The sequence below is a fragment of the Anas acuta genome, chromosome 18, assembly GCF_963932015.1.
Source record: "Anas acuta chromosome 18, bAnaAcu1.1, whole genome shotgun sequence".
NCBI classification, from domain to species: domain Eukaryota; kingdom Metazoa; phylum Chordata; class Aves; order Anseriformes; family Anatidae; genus Anas; species Anas acuta.
Genome location: NC_088996.1, coordinates 13,167,891 through 13,188,826, shown reverse-complemented (window position 1 = coordinate 13,188,826; position 20,936 = coordinate 13,167,891). Strand labels below are relative to the sequence as shown.

Below are 20,936 nucleotides of genomic sequence, written 5' to 3'. Positions count from 1 at the left end.
GAAACAACATACTGCTATTCTACTGATTGCTTGCAAACGTGCCCACCTCAGAGAACATACATGTATAGAATCCTCTTTGTAATGGGAGGAGAACAAGGGAGAGATCAGGAATGTGTGGCTGAAGCACGCACTTCCAAGAAAAATCTTACCAGGTTAAAAGGGTAGCACTATGTGTGATATTTGTTGTCATAGGTGAGTAAAAAAGCAAAAACTCCAACCATTCAGTTACTGGTTACAGACTTCAGCAAACACTCGGGCAGTACCGCATAGGAAATTAGCAGTCCTGCTGTGCAAGATGGGGTTTATTACACATTTAAGATTAAAAGGAAAAAAAATAAGTAGCTAAAGACAAAATGGATGGTGTTCCCAGAAGAACAGACATACAGGAAAGCTATCAGTGGAGTTTCCGTATTATTAATATAGGGGTTACTTATACTTTTTATGTTTTATTGACTGATGTAAAATTGTTCTGACTATATTTTTGGCACTAAGTTGAGAGGCTTCTTCAGTACAGAGAATGTTTGAAAAAGCATATGGGAAGATGGGATTCCTTTGAGGGCTGGAGTCATGTGAAGTCAATCAGTATAAAGTGCTGGTACTTGAGTAGTAGCCAGAATTTCTGCTATGCACTAGTTTGTCAGTTGGGAGCATCAAGGGAAACTGCTGAACTACTACCTCAGCAGTTCATAGAATGACTACACACAAGATAATGCATCTATAGATATGGCAAGTGCCCTAGTCTCTGTCCATCAATGTCCTTCTACTAGGAAAAGGTAAAGTATAAATGCCACTACTTATGTTTGCAATATTTTTTGCAGAGCTGACTACCTGTATTACTAAAGCATTAAATCAAAGGCTAATTTCTAAGAGGCTAAGAATGTTCAGAGGAGATAAGTGACATCTATTTTTCTTGGGAGCAGAGGAAAAAAAATCCCTGGAGGTCAGTGATCTCATTTAGCTTAATATGGCTCTGCAACAGTCTTTCAAAAGATATAACAGGAAGCAGAAATTCCTCAGAAATATTATTAAGGGGGAATTTGGCTGATTTATTAGGAAAAAAAAATATATACTAAGTGGTTGCCAGCAGTAGCTGGGAACTGCAATCTGTAACACAGGTGGTCATTTCCAGTTCTATATTTCTTCTTGTACTTGTGCAATAAATAATTTTTCCAAGCCTTTGTGATTCTGACACTCCTAAGTTCATCCCCGGTGACATTTGCTATGTGGAAGCCAATGTCAAAATGGGTAAGACTGGAAGAATTCAGTACCATGTGTTTGTACTCAGATCTTATGGCTAGATGAGATGTTTTCTATTAGACACCCATCATTGAAAAGTCATCTCTATCAGGATCATGTGATTGATCCAAAATTAAAAGGCAACTAAGAAATGAAAATTTGTTAGCAGAGGTGTCTATTTGCACTACATGATTATAGTTTCCAGACTCAGACACTGGGCACGTAAAAGTTTCATTCGTAAGATGGAGGGCAGAGCCCATAACTATTTACTACAGCAATGGCTGCTAATACACAGGGGCTCTAAAGGTGTTGCAGCAGGCTGATTGAAACTTAACTTTTATCCAGGTAAGCAGTGAGCCCCTCTTTATCCCTGACTGCGGAGAACAGCAGACCTGAGCTAGTAATGCACACCAAAAACACTGGTGAAGACCACGGACAATTATTATCTATCAGGCTTACTGGCTGGAACTGCATGCTGAAAGTGCTGCACTGGAGAGAAGAAGGGTACAGAAGGGCTGTGATAGAGAAAGGTGCCCCGTTCCTTTGACCAGCAATGTAGAGGCAACATCATTACTGTGAAAACACATCGACAGTGTGGTAGCAGCTGTGGGACAGCATCGCCACTGCTATTCCTTCCTCAGTTCCACAGTATCTGTTGCAGCTGTGGTGCAGCTGATCAAGATTTGCTCTCTGTGCTAGCCATTGCTGCTCCAACCTCATGGCAGCACAGCTTTGGTGTGGAATTTGGGCTAAAAGTCTGGATGTTTTAGTAGTCATGGTTTCTTCTGGGTTCATCAGTTCTCACTTTGTAGGATGTTGTGATTTACCACTTAGGAACCACTAGTCTGATGTGCAGGCATTTGTGCTTTTCAGTACTCATTTTAATTGCAAAGCTTCCATGTCATTCACCAGCAAATGACTGGCCCTGGATCTTTCAAAAAAACCTGCAACAGCATGCAGAATCGTTCCCTGTTCAGCACAGCAGGGTCTCAAAGGAGCAGTGCAGCAAGCTGCCATGATGAGGTGCAAGAAGCTGTGGGTTTCTATTTCAGTACCTTCTATGTGATACTTGTTTATACCTTTCTAAAGTGGAAAGAAAACTGAAGTGCTTTGGAAATACACCCGTTAGATGCTAGGAAATCAGACTGGTGGCAGCACCTGGAGGCCCTGGGAATCCTCAGAAGCCAGACCTGCATGTTCAAACAGAATGTTCTGGCTGAAGGCAGTGGTTCACCAGCTGCACTGCTCCTGTCCACTATTTGTTAGTGGCACCATTGACCTCTGCCAGATCTGCCTCACAACACTGAGGTCTCTGGAGTGCCACCACTGCCTGCAGAAGCAGGAGCCGGGCAGCGCATCCAGTTCTGCTCCGAGTAAACATTTCCTCACTGTCCCCACATAGCCAGTGCGGTACAGCTGCAGATAAATGCTTTAATAGGGAGTGGTGGGAAGAAAAGCAGGACATAGAGGAGCTCCTTCTGTGACGTAAGAAAAGTGATGAGTGACTTCAGATGTTTAGATGCAACAGAGCATCACTGATGGAGTGCTGAAATTGCACAGGGGCAGCAAAGCAGGATGGGTGAGAACCCAAAGCAGCAATAGCTTTGCCTTGTAACACAGACCATTTAACAGGACATGCCACAATACAGACAGCAACACTGTCAGTAAAGCCTGGAAAAACCTCTGCTGGAGGTGAAGGATTAGCATCACAGAGAGTCAGGAAGGGCAAGGGTTCAGAGTGCCAGTTTGTTTGCCTGCAGCTCCTCGGCCTTCTTGCTGCATTTCCTGGTTGTTGTTATGTTAATTGTGATAATTCCACCCCAGAATGAATGCAGAGTTTCTACATTTATCACCAGAAGTCTTTTTAAGGAAAACGGGAGAGATTTTTGCAACAAGACAGTGAGGTTACAAGATGGAGTGAAAAAGTTGAAGGTAAGCACATTTTACCTTACCATCCACAAAATCTATACTGTTCTCATGCAAATCGTTCCATAAAGTTAGCCCTAGCCTACAAATTACTGACTGTAAGTATGCTAAACTGCTGGAGTGACTAATTTTCATGGTAAGCAATCCTGCTGTAACCTACGTCTGTCAGAATTTGTCTCTTCTTAAAACACAGTTTGATCACAAGTGATTTTCAGCAGCAATACCAGCTTAATTGGTTCCTGTACAGTCCCCTGGTTCTGGCTGCTGTTTATCAAAGCCACTGCTGCATGGATACAAGCATGCTCATTGGCATTGTGAATCAGACCAGTGATTAATCCAGGTTAAAAATAATCCCTGTCAGGTGTAAATTTTCTGCTGTTCTTTTTTAAACCTGAGTATCCTGATCGAGCTCACAGAGCAGCTGTGTAAGCAAGATGTATAAGAGCAAGGGAAGGGAGTGGATGGGTGGAAACAAACAGTTGGAAGCTGGATGTGCTGCATCACCACCAAAGCCTATGCTGTCCGTGTGGAAGCTCATATACAGGTCAGCTTCCCAGCAGCAGGAATTGCTGTAGTGTGGCCTCCCAGGTGGGGGTCCTGCCCGCCAGCAGACTTCACAGGCAGCCAAGTGCTCAGAGGGGGCATTCTTCCAGTGGGACCAGGGGCTTTCAGTCACTGAGGTCCTTGAGCTGGCCCACATGAGCCCCCAGTCCCAGCACACAGAAGGGCGATGCGAGAAGGGGCAGCAGCATTCACCTGGGCAAACCCAGGCTGCCCCAGAACCGCATGCTAAGACGGTTTGGAGTAGTCTCTTTTGTCATCACTTTATGGTATCTAGCGCTGTGTGTGGTGATTTGTGGGTGGGTCTTATGTTGTCACATCAACATATGAATACGAAACAGTGATATTAAGCAATTATCACCGTTACCAAACACCACCCCTAGGAAGTTACAGGCTTCACCAGCACATCTGATGACTACCTGGCAGCATTAAGGAACGTTTCCCTGCTTAGGGCTGGGTCTGGCCACACTTGGGCTGACTCCTTGCACCTGCTGAGCTCCTAGGAGGACGCTGGTGCCACCCTGGGACCAGTGCAGCAGGGGCTGGTTTGCAGGTGGGGAGACAGCAACGCTGCTGTGAGGTCTGTGAGGAATCTTTTCTCTGTGGTGTGTTTTTTGCATTCTGAAACTACAGCAGAAAATTTACTTAACTTTTAAAGATAAAATTAAAAGACCTTTGAGCAGCGACCAAGTCTGGAAAAGCATATACCAAACAGCTGTCTGGGAAAGCTTTGATCCAATAGGAAGAAGGGTTTGACGCTATACATTGAAATCTGTGTTCCAAAGCAAAGCCAAGGATATCAAAGCCATTTTTTGTCAACAACTGCATTTGTTTTTGTCATTCAGAGATACAAGAATAACTGGTTTCCATAGAAGTAAAACAGAGACAGGGAAGAGTTTAAGGAGACAGCGAGGACTGGCGATCAAAATCTTCACAGCTGCATGCTCTCACTAATGCTCAAAGCACAGCAGGGCCTTTCACAGCAGGTAAATGTATTACTGCTCCAGATCAAAAGGAGCAAAGTGAGTCAGCTTTTATCACAGCCTCTGCTCTATGTCCTTTTACAGTGCTTACGATGCCTTCAGGCTTGGGCCTCTTCTCAGGCAGCCCCGGGTCTGTGGGGCAGTGTCCCTGTTTCTGCACCACTGCTGAATCAGAGCCCACCTCCAACAGCCTTGTGGCGTGGCTGTGGGGAGGACAGCAGTGCACAAGTGACCTACACGCTTCTAAAGGAGCAACACAAAGATAATCAGGAGCCCCTGATGGACCTCACAGTTTCAGTGTTAAATAACACCGGCTCACGGCAGTTGAGAGGGGCAGGACTCATTCCAGAACTATTAATATAGCCTCTATTTATACTCCTGGGTTCCTGCAAACGCCATAGCAGGGAGCTACAGCTGCAGAACTGAAATGGAATAAATGTCAGCCTCCAGGGGGAAAGTGATCCTTTCAGCCATCATGTGGGAAAGGAGACAGTGAAAGGACAGAATAAGGGGCAGCGTTCAGACCTGGGAAAGCAGAGCGAGCTGATCGTGGCACCCTGAGAATGCAGCCGGTGGGCAGAGCCAGCCAGTAACCTCCCTGCAGCAGCAAGTCTGTGCTGAGAGGCTGCCAGAAACGCACATTCAGCGTCACACACAGCACCTACGGATACCGGCAGAGATGAGGCAGGGATTCAAGCTGCTGTCCCACTGACTCAGCCCCAGGTGTGACTCAGGACAAAGGAGCAAAAGCCTGAAAGTAAGCTCTTGGTTTTTTTAGTGCACTGTCTGCTGGACTGGAAAGATGATGGAGAACACAGGAGGGCCATATCTGAACACCGCTGCTGTAACGTCCCCTGTGGGAATAGTTCGTTTGCTGCAGATAATGTTTGGATGCACCACATTCAGCCTGGTTGCCCACCAAGGGGGATTCAGTGCAGCATACGGCACTTTCTGCATGTTTGTCTGGACCTTCTGTTTTGCCGTCACTGTCTTCATCATAACCTGCGAGTTCACGCATCTGCACAGCTGCCTGAGCATTTCCTGGGGAAACTTCACTGCTGCTTTTGCCATGCTTGCCACACTCATGTCCGTCACGGCAGCAGTGATCTACCCACTCTATTTTGTCCAGCTTGGCTGTTACCCTATCGGCTGTGAGGTGAGAGACTTTCGTATAGCAGCCAGCGTCTTTGCCGGCCTCGTGTTCGTTGTGTATGCCGTGGAGGTGTTCCTGACCAGGGCAAAACCGGGACAGGTCACCAGTTACATGGCCACTGTCTCTGGGCTTCTGAAAATCGTTCAGGCCTTTGTGGCCTGCATCATCTTTGGGGCGCTGGTGAACGACAGCCAGTACAGCAAATACGTAGCGACACAGTGGTGTGTGGCTGTCTACAGCTTCTGCTTTGTGGTGACAGTGGTGGTGGTCGCCTTCAGCGTCACAGGTAAGACCGCTTTGCTCTGGTTTCCCTTCGAGCGCTCTGTGGTTGTCTACACCTTTGGGGCCGTCCTGCTGTATGTGAGTGCGGCTGTCATCTGGCCGGTGTTCTGCTTCGACAGTAAGTACGGCTCCCCACAGCGCCCCGGCCTCTGCGCCAGGGGCAGGTGCCCGTGGGACAGCCAGCTGGTGATCGCCATCTTCACCTATGTCAACTTGCTGCTCTACGTCGTGGACCTGGCCTACTCCCAGCGCATCCGCTTCGTCTCCCACCTCTGAAGTCTGGGTCTGCCTCCGCGAGGTCATCCTGGCTCCAACAGCAGCAGTGAGGGAAGCGGCAGGAGACGGGATGCAGCACAGGCAGGCACTGCCCGGGTGCACCAGAGAGAGCCACAAACCAGACTTCAAGGTTAAGACTGACTGGAGCAGCAAGTCAGCAGCCCATGGTGGGTCGGCTGCCCACCTCCCTGTCATTCAGCATCTGCTTCGACCTCCTGGTGCCAGAGCAAAGAAATTCTGTGGTTCAAAGTATGCAAAATGGCCTTTCATCTCCAGAAGGCAAAAATGCTTGCTGCAATAGCAGGTCTGTAGGCTACTGGATTACTGAGCCAAATATTAGGAAAGATACCAAGGATTTTGAAACTGTTACCAACACTTAACTATAATCAAGTGACTACCCAGGAAGTGGGAAAGTTAAAGGCTGCATCAAGGAACACCAGTTGTGGAGATGAAAAACAATCCTTCAAAGTTTGGGTTAGTCTGGGCTATGTGGTGAGACATGAAATGCTTACAAGTGTGGGAAATTCCAGTCAGGATGTTTCTGAGAAGAACATAGCTGTAGTATTATTTTGAAGGTTACCAGTCATCTCCCTCTCCCTTTTCTCTCCAGCACCAAAAAAGAATATCCTCAAGCATGCGCCTTGGTAGGAAGCATGGGATATTCTTATTTAGCAAACACTGGGTCATTACAGAAATGAAAATTTGTGAAATTGGGGTTCTACTGCCAGGAAACTGGGTGCAGAACAGAGCCAGACTGCAAAATAACTGTATAATCAGACACCTGAACTTGAGCAGGACCAGAAGGTATCTTGGCATGTGCTTTGTCTCAGTTCATGTGCCACTGTTTCTTTACACTGATGTAATTTTTTTTCCTAGAAGATTAAAGATATGGGGGGGAGGGGAGGGCAGGGCGGAATGGATGCAAAGATGAATTGATCTCACAGCTCTGCATAAAAGACCAAAATTGTGGGGAAAAAACCTTGCACATAATGGTAACAAATTCAGAGTGCTGCCTCAGACCAGATCAGGTTCTAGGATTCCCGAACTCTTTGTGTCACCAACCAGCTGCATTTCTCTGACCCATCCCTCACAAAACACCCACTTTGAAGTCTCACATAGCATGGCTCAGATTTCAAGCTTAATAGAAGAACTGTTCATTTCTGATCCAGCAAGAAACCAAAGCAGTCTGAGTACTTCTGCTGAAGGCACGCAGACTAGATAGGTTTGATTAAAATCTAGAAGTAGCTGACTGTCAGAAGAAGGATTTATTTTTAACCAAATTAAAATAAAGCTGAATGGCAGACTTGCGTACTACATCTCCAGAGGTTTGTGTACGTTCATGTTGCTCTCTGCACAGCTGTTATTTCACCAGGCATATCCCTTCTGCTTTCTGCCAGAAAGCACAGTTCAATTTATTTTGATGTATGAAGCCTGAATGCAGCCCTAAAAAAGCGTATGGACAAGACCGCCAAGACCTCTGACTGACATTCTTTGTAGCAGACTCACTCAGGAAAAAGGAAGGAAATGCATTTTTCATTGTTGTTCGTACGGGGTTTGAAAAGCAAAGGAAAAAATATATGTTGGGACAGATTGCACTGGACAATTCTGCTACTCTGAGTAGGAACCAGCACTTAGAACTGGGAACTATTAGTCCATGAAACAGGACAAGAATCAGTATCCATCATAAAGGGAGTGCACTAAACAGCCTTCCAAGGGATTTTTCTCTTGCACAAATTCCCCTTAAGGGCAGGAAATTTCAAAAATAATGGCCCAGCAAGAGGCTGGCCAGCTTCTTCCAGGGCATGAGTTAAGACTACCTAGTATAGGTATAAGAAAGGACATTAGGGAGCTTTATTTATTTATTTATTTTGCAAACCAGATAATCTAAGACATTGTACAAACAAGAAATACTACATTTGGAAAATAAATTATTTGTATTAAAGCAGGCAATGTACAAATAGAGTTACTGCATACAAGAAGAATCTAGAGCATTTATGATGTATTTTTTTAAACTTGACAACCTGGACAAATTCAGCTGTGTAATGCTTGGAAATTATTTAGCTTTTGTTATTCCAGAGTGGAAAAAAAAATAAGGTGACAGTAAACCATCCTGGTTTCTGTTATAAAATTTTAACCTGAAGGGGAAAATATATATATATATATTCACTGTTTTAAGAAAGCATCTTCCTGTAGGCTCCATCATGGCTACAAGGAGCTGGTGGAAACCAGGGCGAGGGATGTCAGTGACAGGTGCCCAGCAGGGGCTGTTTACCTTGGAGGTGATGCTGCCAAGCTCCTCAGCTGGTTAACACCTTTTTTCAGCTATGTATTTTGCTTGCTTCTTGCTGTGAAGATTTTGCACCAAGCAATTAGCAGGAGTATGATTAAAAATCTGCTAATGGCACAAGTTCATGCAATTTATACAATGCCAGGGGCATAAAGCAAGGCCCAAGAGAAACAGGCAACTGGGAAACAATTGGGGTAAAATTTAGTGTCTCAACAGCAAGGAGGAAATAGAATTTAACATGGAAATCATGATACCACTGACTGGAGGAGTGGAAAGAATAGTCATTGCCAAGAACAGTGTGTTCAGATTTAGCTTTCTCATCTGCCAGCCAAAGACTGAGCAAAAAATGTTAGCATGGTCAAAATGGCAAAAAAAATAAAGATTGTGTGGACAACAATCCACTCTTTTAGGGGAAAAAAAATGAAAACCTCATGCTTTAGTGGTTAAAACACCCTCTAACCATTGGAAACTATGAGATTACCCAATCTAGGACAGAGAACATCCAATATCTGCTTAATATGATTTTAACAACCAACCCTATTATGATCCAATTAATTAAAAAGCCTTTTGTTTCCAGAGCTCATTTTTCTCCTTAATTAGTAAATTATGATCAAGTAACTTGTATTCTGCTGCAAAGCAAAATAAGATCAATGATTCTCAAAGTTTTTTGTTAAGCTTACGTCAGAACGCACATGTGCTTGTTTAGAACTAGGGATTTATGCTTGCAGATAGCCTACACAGGTCATAGAAGCATGTATTTAAAAAAAATGAAATAAAAAGTAAGATCTGAATCTTTAGTATTCTCACCACCACCTCAATGGAGGCGACTAGGATTTAGTATCCCAAAAAGACAGCATTCAGGAACATTTGCCCACAGGAGAAACACGGACTTTATTTTTGTCAATAAAGGAAATAGTAAAAAGCCAAAGAAGGAAAGAAAAAAAAAATCGGTGTGGTAAGATTACACTGAGGAAGAAAAACACTGCCTAGTGACGTATTTCACAACGCCTTGGTCTCCTCGCAGGCCATTGCTATGGACCTTTCCTCTGGGTGAGCCCACAGCACAGGGCTGTTTCTCTGAAGCACAAGCTCCTGCCACAGATGAGATGAAGCCAGCCTTTGTTCTGAGCACCCAAGCGACTTCCTCGCTGATAGCTGAGGCGCTCGATGCAGGTATCTATCAGCTGTGCTAACGGAACTTCTCTGGTCGCTGGGTTATAAAAATTTCCATCCTGGTTCAAGTGTAGGAAAATCTTTTTATTCAGGAAATCTATAGGTAACCTGAAGAAAGTGAGAAAACCGCCACTCTAGAATCAAAGGCTGCGTGAGTCATTCCCCAGCACAACACGGACCTGTACGGGCAAGAAAAGGAAAAACCCGCGGGGCTGCTGCTCGGCGAGGCAGAACCAGTTCCTCAGCTCCCTTCCTGGCCACCCACCGCCCGACCTAGGGCTAGCCAGGGAGAAGGAGGGAGAAAAGGGCAAGGGGATAAAAGGGGCGTCAAAGAGCAGACGCGGGAGAGGAGAAAGAAAACAACAACAACAAAGCCCAGCAGCAGGCGGGGGTCGGGGGGCTCCTTCCTCACACCTGCTGCGCCCCCTGCCCCGCGCCCCCGCCCGCGGGATTCCTGGGCCGCGCCACACGCCCAGAGAAACCGCCGCGCACGGCGAGATCCCAGCGCGGCCTCAGACAAAGGCGCGGAAGCATCCGAGGAATGTCTGGAATCGGCAGCTGGAAGCGGCCCCTTGGAGCCGGGCCCTCCCCGCCGGCCCCGGGCCCGCAGGAGGCCGCGGGCGGCCCCGGCCCCGCTCTGCGGCTGGCGGCGGGCGGCCAGGCCCGGGGGGGGGCGGAGCCGCCGAGGCCCCGGGGCCGCGCCGCGGGCACGCGCCGCGATCGCCCCGCTCCGGCGCCGCGGGTCGAGGCGCGGAGGCCCCGGGAGCCCCCCCGGGAGCCGCCCCGGCCCCGGGCGAGCGCGGTGCCGGCCGGCCGGGGGCCCCCTCCGCGGTGCGGCGCCGGGCCCCGCGGCCCCCCGGTCCCGGCCCCGCCGCGGCCGCCCCGGCGCAGGGCGGCGCCCGAAGCTTCCAGAAGGCGGCGGGCGGCGGCCGCGGCTCGGGCGTGCCGAGAGCTCCGCCTCGCGGCGCGTGGCGAGCGGCCGCGGCTGGCCCCGCGCGGCCCCCGTCGGCGGCGAATGATGCAAGGCCCGGCGCGGGTTGCGCCAATCGCTGGCGGGGGCTCAGCCCGAGGCCCCGCCCCTCGCCGCTGAGAGGCGGAGGCGCGGCGCGGCCCCGCCCTGCAGCGCTCCCATTCGCTGCGCGCCGCCGCCCCGCCCCCCGCGCCGCGTCATCTCCCGCCCGCGCCGCGCGGGGCCACGTGGACGGCGGCGTGGCCGCAGGTGGGACCCGGCCCAGCCCGCCCCGCACGGACCCGACCGGCTCTGACCCGCTCCGCTCCGCTCCGCACCATGAGCGTGGGGTTCATCGGGGCTGGGCAGCTCGCCTTCGCCTTGGCCAGGGGCTTCACGGCCGCAGGTGGGTGGCGGGGCGCGGGCGAGGCGGGCGGCGCGTCCCGGCCGGTCCGGTCCCGTCCCGGCTGACGCGGTGCCGCCCGGTGCCGTCCGCAGGGGTCCTGGCTGCGCACAAGATCACGGCGAGCTCCCCGGACACCGAGCTGCCCACCGTGAGCGGGCTGCGGGTGAGTGCGGGGGCGCGGCGGGGAGCCCGGTGGGTGAGCAGCCCCGGCCCACAGCCCTCCCGTTTGTCCCCGACCGCTGCAGAAAATGGGCGTGAACTTCACGGTGAGCAACAAGGACACGGTGAAGAGCAGCGACGTCCTCTTCCTGGCCGTCAAGCCCCCCATCATCCCCTTCATCCTGGACGAGGTGGGCCCCGACATCGAGGCGCGCCACATCGTGGTCTCCTGCGCTGCCGGCGTCACCATCAGCTCCATCGAGAAGGTGAGGGGAGCCGCGGGCAGGGCCCTCCTGGCGCCCAGCCACCGCCGGGCCCGTGTCCCCTGGCCCCGTGCTGCGACGGCCACCCTGGGAGTCAAAGCTGGTAGGGCAGGATCATGCTGGAGATGGCCTCGAGCCTGTCCTGCTGTCATCTTCCAGCAGCTGCTGCAAAGGGCTGGCGCTGCTTGCGATTCCCGGTAGTAACGTGTTTATACTGCACCCTCCTGGTCGCTTTGGGCCCCCTCTGCCTGCCCGCATCAAAATAATCTGTAGTAGTTTTTGTGCCAGCTCTTTTATCGTGTGTAATGCTATCAGATCTTTTTTCTCTCAACAGAGGTGGGTCATCTCCCCTGAATTTCTGCAGACTTTCTGCTAAGTGTCTGCAGGAGCTGTTTTGGAGACTTGTGAGTTGATGTGGGAGGTGTTCAGGATATTGTTCCCAACAGTAGCTTTGCTCAGCTTTCTATTTGCTGGTGATACAAAAAACTTCCCTTTCAAGTTTTGCCTGCTTTGGCTAAAAGCAGGGGATTTGGGATACAGGAGTCTGTCCGCTCCTCTGCTTGGATTGCTCTTGCCCCTTGGGAGCCCTTTCCTAGACAGCCTATGTGGTATGCCAGATATACACTAAAGTTTTTTCTTTCTCCTTCTTCTTTCTCTCTCTTCAATAATTTTCTGTCCTAAGAAACTCTCGGCCTTCTGCCCCACCCCTAAAGTAATCAGGTGCATGACGAACACCCCTGTGATTGTCCGGGAAGGTGCTACGGTCTATGCCACTGGGACTCATGCGGACGTGGAGGATGGGAAGCTCTTGGAACAGCTGATGGCCAGTGTGGGCTTCTGCACGGAAGTGGAAGAGGACCTGATAGATGCTGTAACGGGGCTCAGTGGCAGCGGCCCTGCGTATGTATGTGCTGCTTCCTCAACTTGTAAAAATCTAGGGGAGAACGGCGGACTTTGCATGCAGTGAAAATCCGTGCAACTTCAGCATGTGGTTTCTTGTTTTTCTCATTACTCACGTTCGTGATGGGACATGTAATCCAGGTATCTGGTTTATAACCAGCATAGGTCAACAACAAAATTCCATTACCAGTTGGATGAGTCTGAAGTCCGTGGTCAGTGTGCAGTGTTCGCATGTCCATGTTGCAAAACCTGGGCCTCTTGTTAGTATGACCTAGAAGCTAAATTTTTCCCATTCCCCCCATAGCTCGGCTGTAACTAGTGGGAGGGAAGCCTGGCATGGCATCAGTACAGTAAAGGGTCTGACTTCTGTCAAGTCTTTGTAAGTGACAGGAGTCACAATGTGATCCTGGATCCCTGGATTCTGTCCTCCATAAGAATATTAGTATTTGAATAAAGCGTTTCAGTCACTTTCTGATTGTTTCTCATCTCAGGCATTCACTGCCCTGGATGCTCTGGCAGATGGAGGTGTGAAAATGGGACTTCCCCGCAGGCTGGCTGTCCGGCTTGGAGCCCAGGCTTTACTGGTCAGTGTTTCTTCTCTGAAATGCACTTGAGTTTGTGCCCACTCTGTGCAGGGAATTCTGCACATCATGGTTTAAAAAGATCTCAGTCCTTACTGAATCTACTTTAAAATATGTTTGGTTTGAATGCACACACGTTCTCAGCGAGGGGACATAAGAAGCATCTGCAGCAATCTTCTGGCACTGATGGTGGTGTGGGAGCCTAGGCCTGGGGAACCATCACTCCTGTGCAGGCTTTTTCATCTCTGAAAAGTGTTTTGGCAGCATGCTAATAGTTCTCAGGCAGACAAGTTTTGCCTGCTGTGTGTGTTTAGGTGCTGCTCTGTGCAGCAGAGAACAGGAGTATTTGACAGTGGGTTTCCTCGGTCAGAGTTCTGGTAGCTGTCTTCTCTTCCTCACTACAGGGTGCTGCCAAAATGCTGTTAGAATCTGAACAGCACCCGGGTCAGCTGAAGGACAACGTCTGCTCGCCGGGGGGAGCCACCATCCATGCCCTGCACTTCCTAGAGAGTGGTGGCTTTCGCTCACTCCTGATCAATGCTGTGGAGGCTTCTTGCATCCGGACAAGGTGGGCAACACAAAGTCCTAAAGAGCCTGCAAACTTTCCCTCCCAAACCCTGCTTCTTCCTCTTGCTATGTCTCTCTCTCTCTCTCTCTCTCTCTCCCACTACCCCTCTGCAGGGAGCTGCAGCATTTGGCAGACCAAGAGAAGATCTCCCCAGCAGCCATAAAGAAGACTCTGTTGGATAAGGTGAAACTGGAGTCTCCTTCTCTGTCTTTGGCATCTGCCAGCAAAGTCAGTCTGTTTACCAATAAGAGCCCCAGCAGCAAGAAGAACTGAACAGACTGCTGTAGTCTGGCTTTGCTGAACATCAGTCTCCTCCATGCCCTTTCTTTCTTGTCTAAGGAAAATGCTTACTCTGAATGTTGGTGTCCTCCATACCTGGCTCTTGGCTTGCAGCAGCTGTGGGACAGTGCAGAGCTGTAGAAAAGGGTCTGTAACCTCTAGAGGAGTTTGTGCCAACTGTCCCTAGCATTGCTGTTCTCCAGTGGGCAGGTGTGATACCATCATCAGAGTTTATCAAGGGCATCATTTGACCAGAAGCCTTGAATGATTCCAGAACTCAGGCAGTGTTTGTGTCCCATGCAGAAATGGTTTCTAATAGGTTTTTTAAGAAGTCTCCAAATGCTCTTTGATATCAAAGGTTTGAATCAGGCTTGGATCCCACTTAACCCATCTTGCATCTGCTGTCAGAGCTTGTGTCTTGTTGCTGTCTGTATTAGCTAAAGCAGGTACTGCCACAAAAATACAATTCTGTGTGCTATGTTAGAGGCTGGGCTCTAACGTACCTCTTACAAGGTACAAAAGTGCATCTTCTGCATTTCCCATCAGCCTTGACTTTGACAAAGTGATGGTATGAACCCCTGGGCCACACTCCATTTCTTTCTTTGCTGTTTACCAGTTTTTTTCCCACTCCATGTGGTTTGAGGAACTACGAACTGCTCTTGCTGTCCTTCCTTTGCTGCTAGCCTTGCTTGATGGATTAGGCAGGTAGAGGAGTAGTGATTGCTCCGTATTCCCTTCCCTCTCCATGGCCAGGATCTGCTCCCACATACCCATATATGTGTTCTGATTCCACTGTGCTCCCTGATGCTCTGCTCTTTGCACTGCTCCTGAAGCAGCAGGGAGCAAAGCTGCAGGACACCCTCCTACAGAGAAAACTTTGTGTATGTTCCCCTAGGCTTGAGCAGGGTTTGGTACCTGGGGGCTGGGCTACCTGTTGATGTCAGGACTCTTCTCAGCACCTTTCTTTGCTTCAGGCTGTACCTCCTTCTCAGACTGTAGTGTTGATGCTTATTAACACTGCTTAAGCTTGTGCAATCCATCAGTGTTGCAATGAGCTGATTGTCCCTTCCAGACAGCCCTTTTCCCAGTAGAGCTCCTGGGCTGCTGAATTCCAGCATAGAAGTCCTCAGACTCACTTTATGTTGGCACAATTATGTCTTTTCTTTTACCATTGTTTCTTTGAAGGTGTCATGTTGCTAATGGCTAAAATGGGGAAATGCCTAGAAATGCGTTGGGGGGTGCCTCACGCATTTGCATTCCTACTTCTTTAGGATACAAGACCAAAGGGAAACACTGAGTCACCTGGCCTAGCTTGCGGCTCAGATGTTGTCCCATCTCACCTAACTCATCTTGCATGAGACCCAGGAGGAAAGTCAGTCCCTGCTTGACGCAAAAGTGGTCAAGGTGGGACATGAGTGCCTCATACCTATCTGGCAATAAGGACTTGCTTGGTGAAATACATCCAGCTGACTATGCTTTTGCAGAGGAGTAAGACTTGCTGTTCCAGTGTGAAGAATTTCCCAAGTCTAACTTAAATTCATGAGCAAAAAAAACAGAAGTATGGGGTCTAGAAGCAGTGGTTCCTTCTGCTGGCCAAATTCTAGTATTTGCGAGGGAAGGAATCTGGCCAGCGTTGCAGCTGTAGAAAGCAGAGAGGGAGGCCTTACTCAGTCCTTCCTGGTGCTGGCACAGCCCTGAGCACCAGGCCAGGCGCGAGCTGGTGGTGTGATGGGCTGGGGGCAGCTGGGGTCAACACAGCAGCTCTCTTCTCTGGACCCACAGGGAGAGGGATGTGTGGTTGTAGCCTCAAAGCACAAGGGACCAATGCTGATCAGACAGATGATGGATGACAGACAGTCACTTGGAAAGGCAGTTAACCTTCAGGCACGGTTCTGGCATTCATCCCCGTAACAGCCCTAAAGAGTTAGCATCTGCTGCTTTATGTGGTTTCTTTATAGCTAACTTCCCTTCATGTTTTCTCTGCCTTTACTCGTCTCCCTGAGCCTGAGTCCTGTCTCAAGCCATAAAACTGCACAAAATGTGTGTGCTGCCCTTGTCATTTTTACTGGGCTGCAGGGGGAGCAGCAAACTGGATGGGACAGAATGGATTTGGGTGGATAAATGCGTTATGCCATGTTCTACCTTGAGGTACACTGAGGGAGGACTGGTACAAGGAAGACCCTTGAGGTGGGCTGTCTCCGGAGGAATCCCGTGCATTTAGGGGATGCGGGAAATGCATTTACTGACCAGTGCAGAAGCTGTCAAAGGTGCTCGTGCTGATTGTTCCTAGTGTTAGGCTGGTAGCAGGGCGTGATGCTGTAGGCATGATAGCCACTCCTCCTCGCTCTTTACATAATAAACTGTTTCTCTGACAGAGGTCTGTGCCTGGTGCCGGCTGCTGGGAGCGGGTACGGCTCCTGCCTCCCAGAGCAGCCCCCGGGCCCTCGCTGTGCCGGCTGTGGGGAGCGCCCGGCCTGCCGCCCTCACTGCTGGGGGCCCCGCGCCACCGGGTTGTGTTCGGGAGGGAGGGAGGGAGGGAGGCGTCCGGCTGCAGTCCCCACCCCGAGGGCTTCGGGCGCTACCCCGTGTCCGCCCGCCCTGACCCGGCGGCTCAGCGGGGCTCTGCCGCTGCCCGCGCCGTTCGCTTGGAGCCGGGCGGGGGCTGCGGGTGCCCAGCGCGGGGCTCTGCGGGACGGGCGGCGCCGGGCCGAGCCCCGAGCCCCGCTGCCGAGCTGCGCCCCCCGCCCGCCCCCTCCCCGTCAGGGCCCGGGGGCTTTCCGGTCGGGGCCGCCGCTGGAGCCGCGCTGCCCCTCGGTGCTGCGGCTGGGGGTGTCCGGCGCGGACCCGCGGCGCGACCGCGATCCGCCCGCGGGGCCCCGGTGCGGGGCGTGCCCCTCCCCCCCCTCCCCCCCCCCCCGAAGGCGCGGCCCCGGCCCGGCCCCGCCCCTGTCCCCGCCGCCTGTGCCGGCAGCGCGCGGCCCCCTTAAGGCGCGGGGCGGTTGCGCCGGGCGCTTCATGAATGGAGCCACGTGACCCAAACATCACGTGACGCGGCGGCGGACGGCGGCGGCGAGCGGCGTCCCGGTCCCGGTCCCTGCAGCGCGGCCTCTCCGCCCGGCCCGGCCCCGGCCCCCGCCGGCTCCGTCGCGAGGTGGGCGCGGGCGGCGCGGGCCGCGCGGCGGGCGGAGGCGGAGGCGGCGGCGGCGGCGGCCGCGGGAGGCGCGGCGCGGGCGCGGCCCCGGCACCGGGCGGGGCGGGGCGGCGGGGCCGGTCCCCGGGGGCGGGGCGGGGCGGGCGCCGCCGCCCGGGGCCGGGGGGGGGGCCGGGGGGCGCCGGCGCGGGCGGGGCCGGCGGGCGCCGCGCGGGGTCCCCGCCGCTGACTCATGGCGGGGGCTCGGCGGCCGCCCGGCGCCGCCCGTGTCGCGGCGCGGCCCTGCCCTGCCCGGTGCCCCCCGGCGGCCGGGCAACAGGTGCACGGTCCCTGCCGCCTCCCCCGCCCCTCCGCGTCCCGCGGGCGGGAGCGTTCCCGGGGACGGGGCCGTCGGGCGGCTCTTCCCGGCGGCTCCTCGGTTCCGCCGCTCCGGGACGAGGCGCCCGCGGGCCGGCCCCGGGGCTCGTTCCCCGCCCCGCCGAGGCCCTCCCGGGACGCCCAGGAGGGAGCTCGCGGCCGTGGGGCTGAGGCCCCTGCCCGGTGCCGGGCCGCGGGCTCGCCGCCCCGGGCAGTCCCCGTGGTCCCGGCAGGCGCCGGGAGCGGCCCGGGGCTGGCCCCGAGCGGAGCGAACGCCCAACGTCGGGAGCGGGAGGCGAGCCCGCCGCCGGGCTGCGGAGCAGGGCGGGAGCCCCGACCGGGGGGGGGCTTCGCTCCACGCTGCTGTTCGGGTCCCGGTGCGCGGGGTGGGTCCTGCAGCTCGCGGACGGGGCCGCCTCCAGGATGGGGCCGTTTGAACCGCGTGGGGGAAGGAAGGCGCTCCCGGGAGGCTGGACGGGCTCTCGGGGCGCTGGCTGTTGCCGTTATCTGTGACAGCACCGCCAGAGCCGGCTCCGTGGGCAGATTCCTCGAGCGAAGAATTGCTGGGGAAGTGCTCTGGGCTGGACACGAGTTCACCGGGGACTCCCGAGGGAGAAGTGGGGACGCGCAGCAGAGGCGCTGTCCTGGCGTCAGGTGTAATGGGGGAAACTGCCTGATCTGTTCGGAGTCCTGGCAGGACCGCGCGAACTGATCTGCACAAAAACCAAACAAACAGAATGTGAAATCCACACTGGGGGAGAGCGTTCTCTGTGTGCCCAACAGCTGGCAGCAAAACCGCCTCTGTGCGTGCTGCGCAGCGGGGGCTGCGGAGGAGCTCGGCCCCTCGCTTTGCCCCCACGTCCCTGCAGATGGGCCTCCCTCCCGACCTCCCTCCCGGCCTCCCTCCCGGCGCCGTCCCGGCCAGCCTGCGCCTGACGTCACCGTGTTTACACTGGGCTCGTGGCACGGTTCTGCGATCAGGAATGTGGAGAATGGGGCCTGCGTTGAATCATGCGCGGTGCTGTCAGCTCTCTTGTGGTGCTTTCAAGCTGAGGAAAGAATTGGCTGCACTTGTGCTGAGTTCAGGCCTTTAGAGCTCTCGGGAAATGTGTTGAGGCTGCATTTTCTTCACTGCAGTCATCACATTTGGCTCTTTTCAGTGCGATCTTTCTTTGGGAAGCTATCAAATGCTGAGAAATCAGCAGTCTGGAGAGTTGAACCAAGTTTGGTCTGTCTCAGCGCCAGCTCTCTGTGTGTCCTATGGGCCAGCTGCCAGATAGCCCCATCTCCAGTCCTTTAAACGTGACCAGAAGACAGCCACCAGCTAGTTCCCAGGCCGTTCTTCCCATTCTGTTTGGCAGGCTTGTGTGTGGCTGCATCTCTGTTTTGGTCCTTCTGGAAAGGGGGCTGTGGGATAAAGGGGAGGTGAAATCGCCAGGTGCTTTCAGGCATGGCCTTGTTACAGAGTGGAGGCTGCTCTGAGAACAAGGCCTGGCCGAGTTCTGTTCCTCTGGGTAAAAATACTCAATTCAAGAAAGTTAATTCCCTGTTGCAAGGGGGCTGGAACCAGTCTCTTCTTTTGTCTGATTTCTGATAGCTCTCTTGACCCCATCTCAGCTTTTGGGGCTGTCGCAGTCTGCGGGGTGACCCCAGCTGTTGTCTCTCAGCTACAGACCCTTTGGGTTCGCATCTGCACTGACTTTCCTCACAGCAGCTCTCAGGTCTGAAAGTGGTTTGGCTGTGGGTTTGGGAGGTTGCAGTGAGGTTTGTTGAAGTTACTCCTCTTGGCAGCCTTGAAAAAGTCACTTCATCACCTTTAGCTATATGATGTAGATAGGAGTTCTAGTGCTTGAGAGACCTCTGAATTCTCCCAGTAAAGGGTTTTGCTGAGCAGATTTGGCTGTAAACTTGAACATCCGATTTCCTCCCACAGGTTAGTCCATTCTTTAGCAATTCCATTTGTGGGTTTATATAGATTTAACGGAAATCGTAATGCAAAGGATGGAGTAAGTCATTGACTTTGTAGGGTCTAGACTGTGTGAGCATCTCTCCTGATCCTGCAGCCTGCCCCAAGAAGCTCTCTTCCCTGTGCCCTGCCTGGTGCAGCACGGTTGTTGCCTTGTTTGTTTTTTCAGCTCTGCTATAATGAAGGAAGTCTGAGCATTTGCCAGACAGCTGAGAATTGTTTAGCACTGCAAGGCAAACAAATTTCTGCAGCACCATTGACTGTAGCTGCCCTTGGTCCCCTGTGCTCACCAGAGAGCAGTGCAGAGAGGTGCTGAAGTGGTTATATTTTTAGCCTCTCCAGTGATTCCCTTCCTTCTGCTCCTTTCCCCGGTGGGCATTTTGTTTGCCGGGGGGAACAGAGGGGAAAAAAATAGAATGGTATGGGAAAGTGAAGAACTGATCTTCAGAAGGCAGTATCTTGTGTGTGATCCATCCTCTGTTTGCCTGCTTTGGTGCAGCTGCCTGCTTTGGCTGGCAAAGTGACCCTTTTACACTAGCACTGTCAGGTTGTAGCGGACATCTCATTGCAAGGAACATTGTCCTCTGGGTATAAATAGCCTGCCTGCTGGCAGGCTCGAGTCTTCGGGAACATCTGAATTTTACTTCTCTGCTAGGTGTCCTAGAGAATGCTGAACCCGCTCACCTCTAACAGGCAGTAGATGCACTGTGGGGAGCCTGAGCCACAGCTGCTAGAAGAGCACAAGTTCATATTTGCTGACTTGTACGCCTTGGCTTGTTCTTGGCAATAACTCTAGCCTTTAAATCGAGCAACCAAAATAGTAGCGAACTAAATTGCCGTTGACTGGGACTGAAGGTACAAAGGTGCTTGTGGATTGCACTTGTACAAGAATGCTTGCCTTGCTTAAGGACGCCCTCAGCTCCAGATTGTTTGAGACACGATTGTCGAGTGATATCTGGGGGTTCAATTCACTGGGTGGTGCAGTAGCATTCTGAACTAAAGCCTGAGAGGAGGAGGTATGTGGGGACAGAAACAGGAGCTCCGATATGATTCAGTATAAAAACAAGCTTGTGAGTTGCTCGTTCCCGTTCTGAAATCCCACCTTCCCTGGCAGTGAAGGAGTCTGCTCTCCTCTGGGTTTGGTCTCCCTTAATCGTTGTTCTATTGTGAGTGTAACATGGCTCTGAAGATAAGGGAGGGAGACGGTGGTGCTGTCCTGACCTTGCCACAGACTGATAGGGACTTCCTTACAGAAAAGACCTGCAGCTGGGGGTCAGCTTTGGGTGACTGGGAGAGGTGGGGGCTGCTGGGGTGTCAGCACAACCTTGTGATGGCGTCCCAGCGTGCCCACATGCTTGCTTGTGCGGCAGTGTCGGGTTGCAGGTCTTTGACTTTAATCTATGTGTGGTGGCTTTGCTGGGAAGCAGAGAAAGGTTGGAGAGGAGCGACCGCAGTAATGGTGTTCTGTGCCCAGGGAGGT

At 52.4% G+C, this 20,936-nt stretch overlaps 3 protein-coding genes across 6 annotated transcripts in view; all 3 read left to right on the top strand.

The window, feature by feature from the left end:
- MAFG (MAF bZIP transcription factor G) overlaps window positions 1-20,936 on the top strand; it is a 31,702-nt gene that overhangs the window by 8,501 nt on the left and 2,265 nt on the right. The window contains exon 2 of one of the 4 annotated variants that reach the window (XM_068654592.1): window positions 17,057-17,133. The gene's annotated coding sequence lies outside the window, so the exon portion shown is untranslated. Of the gene's footprint in view, window positions 1-16,957; window positions 17,134-17,370; window positions 17,453-17,490; window positions 20,935-20,936 lie in introns of those variants that run through there. The other 3 variants (XM_068654591.1, XM_068654594.1, XM_068654596.1) reach the window with 3 other exon arrangements.
- MYADML2 (myeloid associated differentiation marker like 2) lies at window positions 3,605-7,733 on the top strand. Its single transcript, XM_068654584.1, has 4 exons — window positions 3,605-3,706; window positions 4,569-4,709; window positions 4,791-5,390; window positions 5,485-7,733. The coding sequence occupies exon 4, from the start codon at window positions 5,509-5,511 to the stop codon at window positions 6,415-6,417; it is 909 nt and encodes a 302-aa protein (XP_068510685.1). The 5' UTR covers window positions 3,605-3,706; window positions 4,569-4,709; window positions 4,791-5,390; window positions 5,485-5,508; the 3' UTR covers window positions 6,418-7,733.
- On the top strand, window positions 10,757-16,358 carry PYCR1 (pyrroline-5-carboxylate reductase 1). The gene is made up of 7 exons (XM_068654583.1): window positions 10,757-11,232; window positions 11,325-11,395; window positions 11,478-11,657; window positions 12,337-12,558; window positions 13,046-13,138; window positions 13,540-13,703; window positions 13,817-16,358. Exons 1-7 carry the CDS (start codon window positions 11,166-11,168, stop codon window positions 13,974-13,976), a joined length of 957 nt encoding a protein of 318 aa, XP_068510684.1. The 5' UTR covers window positions 10,757-11,165; the 3' UTR covers window positions 13,977-16,358.